The sequence below is a fragment of the Melanotaenia boesemani genome, chromosome 24, assembly GCF_017639745.1.
Source record: "Melanotaenia boesemani isolate fMelBoe1 chromosome 24, fMelBoe1.pri, whole genome shotgun sequence".
Classification (NCBI taxonomy): Eukaryota; Metazoa; Chordata; class Actinopteri; order Atheriniformes; family Melanotaeniidae; genus Melanotaenia; species Melanotaenia boesemani.
The window spans coordinates 17,868,466-17,880,611 of NC_055705.1; the positions used below are offsets into that span (position 1 = coordinate 17,868,466).

At 37.9% G+C, this 12,146-nt stretch overlaps 1 protein-coding gene across 3 annotated transcripts in view; it reads left to right on the plus strand.

Annotated features, from left to right (window-relative positions):
* LOC121635201 (rho GTPase-activating protein 6-like) overlaps positions 1–12,146 on the plus strand; it is a 98,435-nt gene that overhangs the window by 41,565 nt on the left and 44,724 nt on the right. Inside the window, exon 1 of one of the 3 annotated variants that reach the window (XM_041978289.1) lies at positions 5,534–5,862. The exons of the other annotated variants lie outside the window; for them this stretch is intronic. Coding sequence (XP_041834223.1) covers positions 5,821–5,862 — 42 coding nt within the window. The 5' untranslated portion in view covers positions 5,534–5,820. Of the gene's footprint in view, positions 1–5,533; positions 5,863–12,146 lie in introns of those variants that run through there. 3 annotated transcript variants of the gene reach the window in all.

Sequence of the window (12,146 nt, forward strand, 5' to 3'; positions counted from 1 at the left end):
TTCATCTCAGGTTTTCCCCATTTGCACCTGAATGTCTGACAGCTTTTGCTTTGCTGTGGCACTAGACTTAAAGAAGCCTACTATCTGCCTTGACTGCAGACGTAATGCATGCAGCTCAGGGGTTTGCTCAATGGCTTTTTTCACTATCAAATTCAGTATGTGTGCAAAACAATGTCGTACATGTAACATCTGTGCACAGGCAGTTATATTAGGTGCATTATCAGTGATTAACCAAGTGACCTTTTTCTGTATTCCCCATGAATGCAGAACTCTTGGCCTCCTTCAGATGCTCAGCTGTGTGTGACATAGGAAATTTGGACATTTTAACAACAATGGTGGCAAGTTTGTTGCTTTCATTAACAAAGTGGCATGTCACGGCCACTTTGGTAGGCATCCATGTTAATTGAGGTCCACATATTTTTTTACTTTTTCACCTCAACCATTGCTTTGTCCTTGCTCTCAACATACCTGGACAGCATTGTTTTCAATGTATTTCTGGATGGGAGAACGAAATCAGGGTCAAGTTTCTTCACATATGTCCTGAAACTATCATCTTCCACAGTTGAAAAGGTCACAATCAGGTCAACCAGTACTTCGTCCAATTCCTGTTGTCGCCCTGTCAAGCAACAACAAAAACAGTGAGTGAGGAGGAGTGTTGACGGCGTGGCTCAGCAAGGTAGAGCGGTCGTCTTGTAACCCGAGGGTTCCCGGTTCGATCCTCGAGTTCATGCTCATGTTGGACAAGATGCCAAACCCCTAACTGCTCCTGATGGGTCGTGGTTGAGTGCCTTGCATGGCAGCTTCCGCCATCAGTGTGTGAATGTGTGTGTGAATGTGATGTATGATGTGAAGCGTTTTGGGTATCAATCCAGGTACATAAAAGCGCTATATAAATACGGACCATTTACCATTTGATATGCAACATTTGCTTTGTATTGTCACTAGTAGAATTAATCATATATGTGTGTGAACATATGTACGGCAGATGTTTAACAAATGTGCCTTTTTTTGCTCTGGGTAAATAGTAAATAGTAGGCCTAATTAAAGTCAAATGTGCACTAAAATATCATGAATTAACAGTCGCCAAGTATTTCTGATTCTGAATATATTTAACATACATACAATAAACAAAGCACTGGTTTTATTCAGCACTGGATTGTGTTGCACTGGGACTGATAGAGACATCAGTATGTTTAGTCCGTAGGTGTCTCCACTTTGTTTTGGTTTTAATGTAAAAGTCTAAATGTTAAATGCAAATGCATACATTTAACCCTTTTCTCATCAAGGAGCTTGAAGTGATCTCAGACAGCTGACCTGGGACGTTTTCTATTTCCATATAATGCAAACTTTCTAAAAGAATGCCCGGTAAAATACTCTCAGATAAATAAGGCAAGACTTCGCAAATTAAGGGCCATTAGGAGAAATTTTTTACACACATCAGGTGATTAATCAAGCAAAAGCATGAGGAATAATTAATAATATTAGAGTATTTTTACTTTGTGAAAATGTAGTAAACATTTTTCATTGTTCCATTTTGAAGGCAAGGTAAAAAGATGGCTTCACATTCAGGTGTATTTTACTGAATTTTAATTCTAAAATGGGGTGAAACAACTGTGAAGTTCTAGAAAGATTGTTGACGTAATAGGACGCGATCTGGAACAGTCAGGTGACATCCACGTCTTGATTCAGACCACGGGACATTGTTTTGCATCAAATCTTCCACATCAGCTTCAGTACAGACTGGAACACCGTTTCCATCTTCCCATCACTAATTTTTACAAATTCTGCCTGGATGCACTGGGGGGTAAAGAATCTGCGGCTTCTGTAAGAACAAAAATGTGTTTGCCTTTTATTTTAGACAAGTGGATTATGTTTCCCATTGGATGTAGTAGCCAATAAAATGGTTTGAGACTGATAGCAGACACTGCTTCACTCCACAACCTCCTTAGCTACATAACTGTATTGCTGTATGTTGCAATACTATGTCACTAAGATCATAAGCTATACATGAAACAAACCCTTTGAAGTTATCAGGAAATAAATAACTTGATGAAAATTAAACGAATCCTTATATGTTTGTGTACTAACGTTAGCAATAATGCTAAGACGACACATGTCCACCACCTGGTGAACTGCAGTATTTGCACTTCTCTCTTTGTTCATGGTATTTTCTCAGTCTAACCATGTGACACATAGAACTCAAGAGATTTTAATGTAATTAAAAATACCTTTACCTTTACTATGCATGACAAAAAAGTTATTTTTTAAGATATTTTAAAACCCATTGTATGAATTAATTAACAAAGTATGTCTTTAAAAATTCAATGTAAATCAACATAAACAACGAACCGGAATTTGAATGACTTAACATCCTAACCACAACTTCTAATGTAGTGACTTTATACCTCATTCAAACAAGATCTGATAAGCAGTAGCCTGTTCTGTTTAAAGACATGTGTGTCTTTACTGGTAACCTTATAACACTGTAGTATCTTGATGATGCCTGTATGAGATACACACAACAATACATTTCAGCGCTTGGTTTATGGCTGAGTCAGTCCTCAGGAGCCTGTCTGTTATCTCTAAGTTTCAAACTAAGCGTTCCTCTTAACTTCTCAGCATTCTTGAAATGGTTTCGGCACAATCTGATAAGCAGAGAAGAATCCAGTTCTTCTCACCCACTAACTCATTCGCACATTCTGCATATTAAATTAGAGAAAAAGAACCTGGTGTCTCGTTCAGAAGAAAAAAAGAAAGCAAAGCAGATGGTTTTTATTAACTCTGAGTGTGTGCATGTGTGTGTGTGAGGCCTTATTTCTCATCCACCATGCCCTTGATGAAACCAGGTTGTGATCTGTTTGTTTTGCTTTTTTGTAAGCGGAGTCTCTTGACACAGATTTTGCCAATGCTGATTCTACATTAAGTATTACACAAACTATGAAAGCTGCTTCCACGATTTGAATCTGTCAGTGGTTTACAGGCCATTTTAAGGGTTGTTAAAATGCTCCTTAACAAAAATGACTACTGATCTTCAGAAGAAGCATTTAACCACAGTTTCATCCTGTAATCCATGTGGTACACTCTCTCATCTATGATTTTCTTCCCCTGCAGCAGTTTGACTTACCGCATACTATTGGTTACTGTTGAAAGAAACCTTACACCACTGAAATATTCACTTCCACAACATTAGGATAAATGGATTTGTTTCTAGCTTGACTTGTGGATATTTTAAACGGGAAAAGTCCTCAAAACAGACTTTCAATCCTCTAATTTCTTCTGGAAATAAGATGAACATAATGCTCTTTTTCAGCCATTGTTAAACATGTAGTTTTAGGGCGTTGTGTTTTTCAGACTACCTGTTTTTCTTATTCAGTGAATAGGAAGGTAAATATGCTTATCTGCTCCAGCTAATATCTCTGGCCGCCACAAGATAACATTTCCTGTTTAATCAGAGTAAAGGCATCTTTATTCACCCTTACGTACATAAATAGGGACATTCGTTTCAAACATTGTCATATGTTCAAACATCCTCATACTTACATCTTTTGTGTTGCCATGGTTGTTAAATCAATTCCTCCCCAAGTGGGCAGTGCAAAGTTTAGAGTTTATTCCTGCGACCCAGTGTCAGTTTCAGACACCATTTGGTGGCGGTAATGCATCGCTATGAAGTTTTTCCAACTGCCCAAGATGCCCTAAACACTCGGATATAGTCTTTCTTCAAAAGCTCACACAATTTCTACACTTGTGCTCATCTTCGTTTTTCTGGTTTGTATCTTTTGCTAGTCGCATGTCAGCTGTTTTGCTCAGCATTGCCCCTGTGATTTCCGGTGGTATCGTCTTCTGCGTCAAGCGACGGCTTGTCAAAACTGACATAATTACATGCATAACAAATGCAGGAGATGGACGAAACTGTCCATCTGTCTGCGTATCCGTCTTTTGCATCGAGCATAAATGGGCCTAATCATTCTACCTTGTTTTAGAAGAGGAAGCTAACTTTTACAGAGCTATACAGTATCAGAATGCCAGCACATTCACATTTTTTTAGAAAAAAAATATTAGAAAGCCACTAGATAGCATCTAGGGTAGTTAACAGTTAAGCCTGGTTCCTAGATGCAACATTCACTTCTTGACTTTGCATTCACAGCTAGTCTTGCAATACACACTAACCTAGAAGCTAGGGTAGTATGCTTAACAAATGCTGGCTGTTATACATGCTGCAGCCACTAGCATTCACAGCTAGGCTTGCCATATGTAGATGATAGGTGGCTGCTAGCAGTCGCTACCAGGTCTAAAGCCATAGATGCTAACTGCCATAGCTATTTCACAAGCTAGCTAGCTAAGTAGCAGGCAACTGGCAAGTGTCAGGCTGTAGCTATGGCTTCTGATTGCTGTTATTTTATTTGATTAATGAGTAGCAATGAATTTCTAACACTGACAGTAACATAAAGTAAATACACAACCTTCTGACACCAACATTTTCATGTCATTGAGTATTGTTTTGTGTTTACAGTCAATGATTTAGCAGCTAGGAATGCTAGTGGCATGGACTAGATCACACTGTTCTCAAGTTCCTTTATCAGCTCCTCATGTACTTTATGTCTATAAGCTGTAAAGCTCCACTGCTAGAATGAAAAATGAGTTGTTAGATATGTGCTGTGACTTAGAAGAAACTCTATGCACACATCAGTAATGTTAAAAATCATTATTTATTAAAGTAGGACTGAGCGTTTTAATACCACGTATAACATGACAGAAACATTATGATAAGCAGGATTGTGTCAGTCCTCCTGCTGTTCCCCCCTCCCCTCCTGCAGTAACAGTTACTGCTCTGCACCATAAACTATCCACAAACTAAATAATCTCCCTGTATAGAGTTTCTCCAGTCAAATCTTATCAAGTGTGGAGCCCCATTTGTGGGTCACTGACATGAAAACATTCGAGCAGCTCTGCTGCTGATAATCAAAAGCTTCTTCCACTGCTGGTCCTCCTCCTTCTTCAGTGCCCCGCCCATCCTTCGCTCCTTCTCTCCGCTTTTTTTTTTTTTTTTTTTGCTTTGTCAAAAGCCGATAAACACGTTAAATAAAACCGGAAGTAGATGACCGTTCCTTCAAAATAAATTAACCAACGCTTCAATTGTATAATATCTAAGACTCTTATGCATATATCTTGCATACATAATAGGTAGGTAAGATTTGAACCAGCAAATGTGCGTGATTGAAGGCGCATAAGTATGGTTTTGCCACTGGGATTAATCTATTCACTGATATTTTGTGTTGAGTAAAAGCATTAACCGTGGCTTCTATATAATTTTCAAACCCATATGCATAAGTAATAGATTAAGGGGAATAGTGTTCTAAATTTTCTTAACTAGATTATTAGCTTTGCTCATTTATAGTAGTTTGCTTAGCTGGGGTTTCTATTGTCTTTTTAAACTCTGAACCGGAAGTTGCCCTTACATCAACAGTAACTTGACGGTGGTATCTCTGTCTCCTTGCTTCGGTTCAGCATCTATCTTCACCAGAGTCCACGGGGCGCGCAGTATGGATCCGTTACGCATTGCGCACTATGGTGTGCATTTTGGCACGGCTGGTTTCCTGGCATGCGTTTCTTAGTGCTGTTAAGGCTTCAGCTCTTTAAAGAGATTCCGCAGTTAAAAAGAAAAGAGAGAAGAAAAAACTCCGGAGGTTTCGTCTTGTTTTTATTGTCCAAAACGGGAGAAGGAGACATTTACTCCGCGCGCACACACTTTTCTGGACTTCTATAATTTATTCAGCTCTGTTTTTGAAGGTGTATACTGTATGTGGATAATTATACAGGACGATGGGAGACTCCGTGTTCCTGGACAGGAACAATTCGTATCTTGTAAGTAACCCATTTAATTTTGGACTCGAATGGGCGCTTCTGAATTATGAGGGATTACATCCACTGTTCTCTGAAGAGGTCGTACGCGCGCATGCAGTGTTTTTGAGCTGGGGGGTGTGTGACAGAGAAAAGTTAACTGAACTTTTACACATTGACAAACGCTTGAGCACACAGGCTCTGATGCCTCTCTGTGTGCATTAAAAGTGCCTCTAAAATAAAATAAAATAAAAATCTGTATTTGGCCTACAGTCAAAAGCCAGTGCATCAACAGGCAATCATAACCTTATTTGCACATTTTATATATTAAGATATGCAAGAGATAGATTTCCTGCTTCTTCTACAAGAAGCAGAAATGAGAAACCAAGAAGACCAAACAGGGTTCAGCCTACAAAAACATCCTGTGATGGAACTTTCTAAGTGACATGTGGTGCACAGAACACAAACACATTCAGACACACAAGACCACACATGTTTCCTGGTTTGACAAGGAGAAAAAAAGAAAAAAAAACAGCTTAGTAAAGAAGCAGGAACCTGTGGCTGGATTGCTGCTGAGAGACACAGGTGTTATGATAGCCTGCACCTCAAGGCTTGGTGGCCAGATGAAGGCAAAACACACAGATATGGGCCAAGGCCTTGAGGACTGATGAGGGTGCTTGTGAGAACTGCAGCTTTAAAATGAAACCCTCAGCGTTTTGCAGCTTATATTTGACTTTTTGGTATATTTCTTACAAAGATGAGGAAGTTCTTGAGAAACAGGTTGCTTGCAGGGCAGGTTCACTTAAATGACAACATCTCATTTGCTTACTGCTCCAGTTCTTCCATGGCTGGAAACCCTCATAAAACTTCCAAACATTGATTAGAAAGCAACACAATTTTCTTTGGCACTTCTGGCACTGTGATGTGGTTTGATTCAGGGCTTTGCAACATAGCTGTTTGATGAAGAAGCTGTTGCCACATTACCCACAGTAATGTGTCCAAAATTTCATCCAAAGCACAAGCGTGTTCTTGCTGTAATTGTCAGCTACGCTGCATGTCACCATCCCAGAAAACTGTTTGCGGACCACTGTTTGAGATTCTGGACTGCTTTTCTAAACCTTGTATTACATGGTAAACCAAATAAATCCTCAGAATAACTGGTGTGATTAGAAGCAAAAGTAATGGGATTTGATTGTGTTAAAGCCACAATATGAAGAAATCCCATAAGATTATAGCATCTTTTAAAAAATTATGACGGTGTATGTTTTTATATGGATTAAAAGATGAATCCAAAAACAGTTTGGACTTGAATAGTTTACCTTTAAGATTCATGTCATTAAGCAGACATGTGGGAAGACCAGTGACAGCTGAGATAGTATCAAACACTGAATGTAAGTATTCTAGCTGGTAGGAAACCCCATTTCAGAGCACTAATAGTGCTTATGGGACTACAGAGAAATTGTTATTGCTGATCCAACTCCACCTATTGGTTTATTTTTTATTTTGGGAATCCCCAGCATTCAATAGTTGAATGAAGTGGTTCAATAAATGGGAACTGCTTTCCTTTGCCTGCAGCCACTATGGTCCAGAGCCAAATAAATAGCTGAAAATCAACAAGTAAGCTAAGCTGCATCACGGCTAATGCTGAGCTAGGATTGTGCAAAAGTTTTGGTCACCCCTAATTTTCTAAAATTTGCTTCTAAGGAGCCAAATGTTTTTTTCTTTGGACATTAACCGCTTTGCCACTTGTTTACTTTTTAGTCCTCATACCTGACCATTTTCAAAGGAATGTTTTTTATTCATTGGTTTTTAAGCTACTTAACCTATGAACCATTCAAGCATTAAAAAAAGGCGGTTTCCCCAAGGGATATAGTAGTGTTTTGACCACACAACAGACATGTTTTTAAAAGACCGATTTTAAACTGGACATATCCCAGCATTGTCTGCACGGTGTCCTGAAGATTTTGAGGAAACTGGACAAGCTGAGGACAAATGAAGAAGTGTCAGACCTGAAAATAATTCTCTACAGCACATCAACAGTTTCTAAAAGGGATGTCTTAAGAAATAAGAAATTAAAATCTCCAGAAAAGACCTGACCCAAGACCAGAGAAATGCATCTGCACCTTCAAGTTAATCTGTCTATGGTTCATTGAAGCCACATTGGAGATAGTTTCTACAGAAGGGTGACTGTCAAGAAGCCATTGTTAAGGAAGGAAAACAGGGAAAAAAGGCTGAGGTATGCCAAATGACACAGCAACAGGACCTTCAAGCTTGTTAGAATTGCACAATCTTGCCTATTTTAGCCCTACTGTATTGCTCAGTTCATATTTGCACATTTAAACAAATGATTGCCTTTACAGAATTTCCTGTTTTACTGGCAACTTGGTAACCCTTTATTGGGCAAGTGATCACTGTGTTACCTTTAATTTTCAGCATGACACAATTTTTTTTAAATGTAACAACAGATTGTAGGTCTTATTACATACCAGAATTAAAACTTAGAGTTAAAAATTTTCATTTCAAAGTGTTTCAATGAGTGCCCCATAAAGGATTAAGAAATTAGATGGGGGTTGAAGATTTTTGCACAAAATCAGGCAAAGCAACGTGAAATAAATAAGTTATTTGTTATTTATGTCATTTTTGCACCAGAGATTGATCTTTTTCAGCCATGACTTAATTATTTTGTTGCATAATGAGTAAATCATTTGGTCAAAATGTCAGAAAGGAGTAAGAATCTGCATAAAACAATTTCCAAAGAGGGTTATGTAACCAAGTTGAACCCAAAATAGCTCAATTATCCAAAAAACAGCAACAACTGCTTGTTTTGTTACAGTAATTTGAAGCTGAAATGTAATTTAGTTTGATTTGGATTGTCCTTAAACTTGGGTGATTTTCTATAGTTTGTGTTGGGGTAGTGACTTCATTGTTTCTCAGTCCAACCTATGGAGTGGGTGGGCTGGCTGTGGTCATATGGACACATCTGGCAAAGTTGTTCTTGATTCTTTACACATGGGGACAAGTAGTAAAAATCTACTTAAATAACCTGACATGGTTATTCTAAAGCATGGCAAAACAATTTTTAGTTCACATTCAAAACTATGTCTAGACAGATATTATCTTTTTTGTGAAGGGTTTTACTGTATAAGGTAAGAAATTCATCCAGACAATATTTGTTATTTTAAACATATTAAACTGTTCCTCAAGAAACCTCAAACCAAAAATGTTATTACAAAAGCAGGCAGTACAGGCAAAAGAATTATGTCCTGACAGTACATCATAATCAAATACAAGTGCATTTCTTCCAGGTTGCTGACTCATAAATCCTTAAAATGTAGTTGAACTTGGTAAAAGAAATGCCTTTAAAATATGACAAAGTAAGAGCATCCAAATGAAAGTGCGTTTGTGTTAATGAATGCTGTTCCAAGCCGCTCTTCATCTGATGATGATAAATGTGCAGGTTTTTGTCATTCCTGCAATGGTAGACAAATATTTCAGATTCTGGGTTAACCAGACTGGAGACACACAGGGATGGGGAAGATTTAAAGAGCCAGAAAGCAGGTGAGAGAGATTTTTAACAGCGATTCATGGTTGCCATTGCGTAAATGTTTAACCCCACCCCCCAAAAAAAACACAGCAGCTCATTTGTTCCATTCGTTTTGGTGTATGTACGATGCATTGTGTCTTTGGCATGAAGGCTTTTGTGCTACTAACAGAATACCAACAGGGATAACAGTCTGGATCGATTACTCAGCTCATGTGCATTGGAAGGAATTTTCTCCCCACTCTTGCTGGATAAAGGTTTATGTGGTATTATGAGGATTATAAGAATGATACAAGACGACTTTTAGTCAACATAATCACGGTAATGGCTAAAAAATGACAAAAGGAACAAATCACAAGTATAATGATTGCTTTCCATTAAAAGTGGCAGACGGTGGTAGAAATTCAGATACTTTGGTTTTGATTTTGTTATGTCATAACAAGGCCAACTCATTGCTTAACTTTTGCCTGCCAATGTGTTTAACATTTGCGAGCGGTAAATAGCTGGTGTTATATATCACCCATTAAGCGGCATCTACCATATACAAGTTAAACTAGTTATTTGGAGGGCATTTATGACATGAATAGCACCATTAGTGTTGACAGTAAATATCAGGGAAACTGTAGAAGACTTTATATCTCTTATTCTTAATTTGATAAAACCAGAGGTTCCATAAATAAAAACAGATGGGACCACAAGTGCCTTAAAAAAATCACCATTTTGGGGGTTTGAGGGATATTTATATTCATCCTTTTTTCCATTTGTTCTATGTGCTATCTTCATTTGTTCCTTACTAGGAACACATGTACTGCTATTGCACATCGTAACAGTTTCAAATTTCCCTTCGTATGACGTCATACAAAGGGAAGGTTGTGCAATTTTCAAAAAGAGGCCTAAAAAATAGACACAGGGCACCAAGAGATGTACACCATTTTGGAGGATATGGTAAACAGGAGGACTACCATCAAATTTTTAGAAGAGATTAGATATTATTAGTGCAGAAGCTTTGCCAATGCTAACTAGCTAGCTAACTATTTGTTTTAGCTAGCTAGCTAGTTAGTATTTTTAACAGCAGATTATTTTAGCTAATGGCTAATTGTTTCCAAACACCGACATCACGTGTTGTGGTGTTGTTTTTCATTTATTTTGTATGTACTGATGTTAAGTCGCTGTTTCTATGTGATAATAAATGTCAGTCAGCTAACTATGGCAAACAGTAAAAAGTTGTAAACATCATCTTTTGTAAATGCAAAGCATAGTGTGTTTGATTTGATAAAACATTGACCAGTCAAGGTTTAAATGTTACAATAGTCCACAGAGAATAATAAATGTCCACATATTTAGTAAAAAAAAGTGTAAAATGAAACGCAGTGTTAGATCTAGCAGCTATATGCTATTTGGAGTTCTAAGCTAAATGAAAATATCAGCAAGTTAATATATTCTGACTGTCTTCAAATATTAGAATGCTGTCATAATTTTCACAGACTGCAAATAAAAGCTGGACATGGCCAACTGGCATGAAATATGACGCAAATTAGTATGTCATACATGTGCAATACCGCTAGCATGTGCAAGAAGCTAAGACATCTTCCACGACAAGGATGGACTTGACATTAACTAGACTCACTCCTGATTAATGAGGTAAAAAATAAGATAAAACCTGATTGTACAAAATGATTTTACAATCAATCCCTAGTTCCATCTGCCTTTTCCAAATATGATCACTTATAGTTCTAAAACTATCATGATGGCAACAACTAAATCCTGAAATTGAGGCTTAAAAAAAGGCAACAAATCTTCCCTTTTCACATACATCTAGTTTAATGTATTGTTATCATCAGGAGATGAGCTATTAAGTAGTTTATTCTACAACTGAACAAATTTAGATTGATCTCAGGAATCTGGGCAGGAAATGTAAGTCATGTACACCACATAAGAGGAGTATCAGTTGATCCAAACAGCAGTAATCACATTGGACTCTTTGAAGAAGGTTGCGTATTTAACCTATTACTAGAAATTTTGTTCCATGAAATTGGATTTTGCCTCACCAGCAACAGCAACAGTGGGTTTTACTGATTAGCATTCTTGAGTCAAAGTTTAAGCCGTGGTTCATGTGCGCCCAGAGACATTATGATGCCTGGATGTCAAATCGTGACAAAGCAATGAATGAACAAGGACGTTTCAGAACGTTAGTTTTGATCGAGCTAATCCTGGAGAGTAGCCAGCCAGTGTTGTTGCTTCGCCAGTCATCAGATAAAGATCGCCTTTGTCTCGAAGCCTTGTTTTGTGTTTACAAGTCCATGCTTTTGCAGATTGTAAGACCTGCAATGACTGAAATTTGTGTCTCAAGAAGTTTAGCATGAAATCACTTGAACTGCAATTAATTTTCTTTTAATCAGCTTAAACAATACAGGAGGGAAAGAGGTGCTGTTGTTGACACAAAGGACTAACAGGGTAAAACACCAAGGAAGTATTAATGAAATGATTGGTTATCTGTCAACCTGAGAGCAAATACATGTTTAGACAAGGCCCACTCCAGACCCCTTTCTTTGTCTTCAACTTTTCTCTACTTTCCCATTTTCTTCATCATTGTTTTCAGAAACTTTAAACTTGTTCCTTTGGGTCCTCCTAGTTGCCTGCTGTAATTCAGTAATGCTGAGAGCAAACACTTAGCAGCACGTTGTCCTCTTCTTACCTGCTGATGTGTGACCTTGCTCTATTTCAGAAGGAGTGTTTGTTTTACTCCCGGCCACTCCTAATACAAACA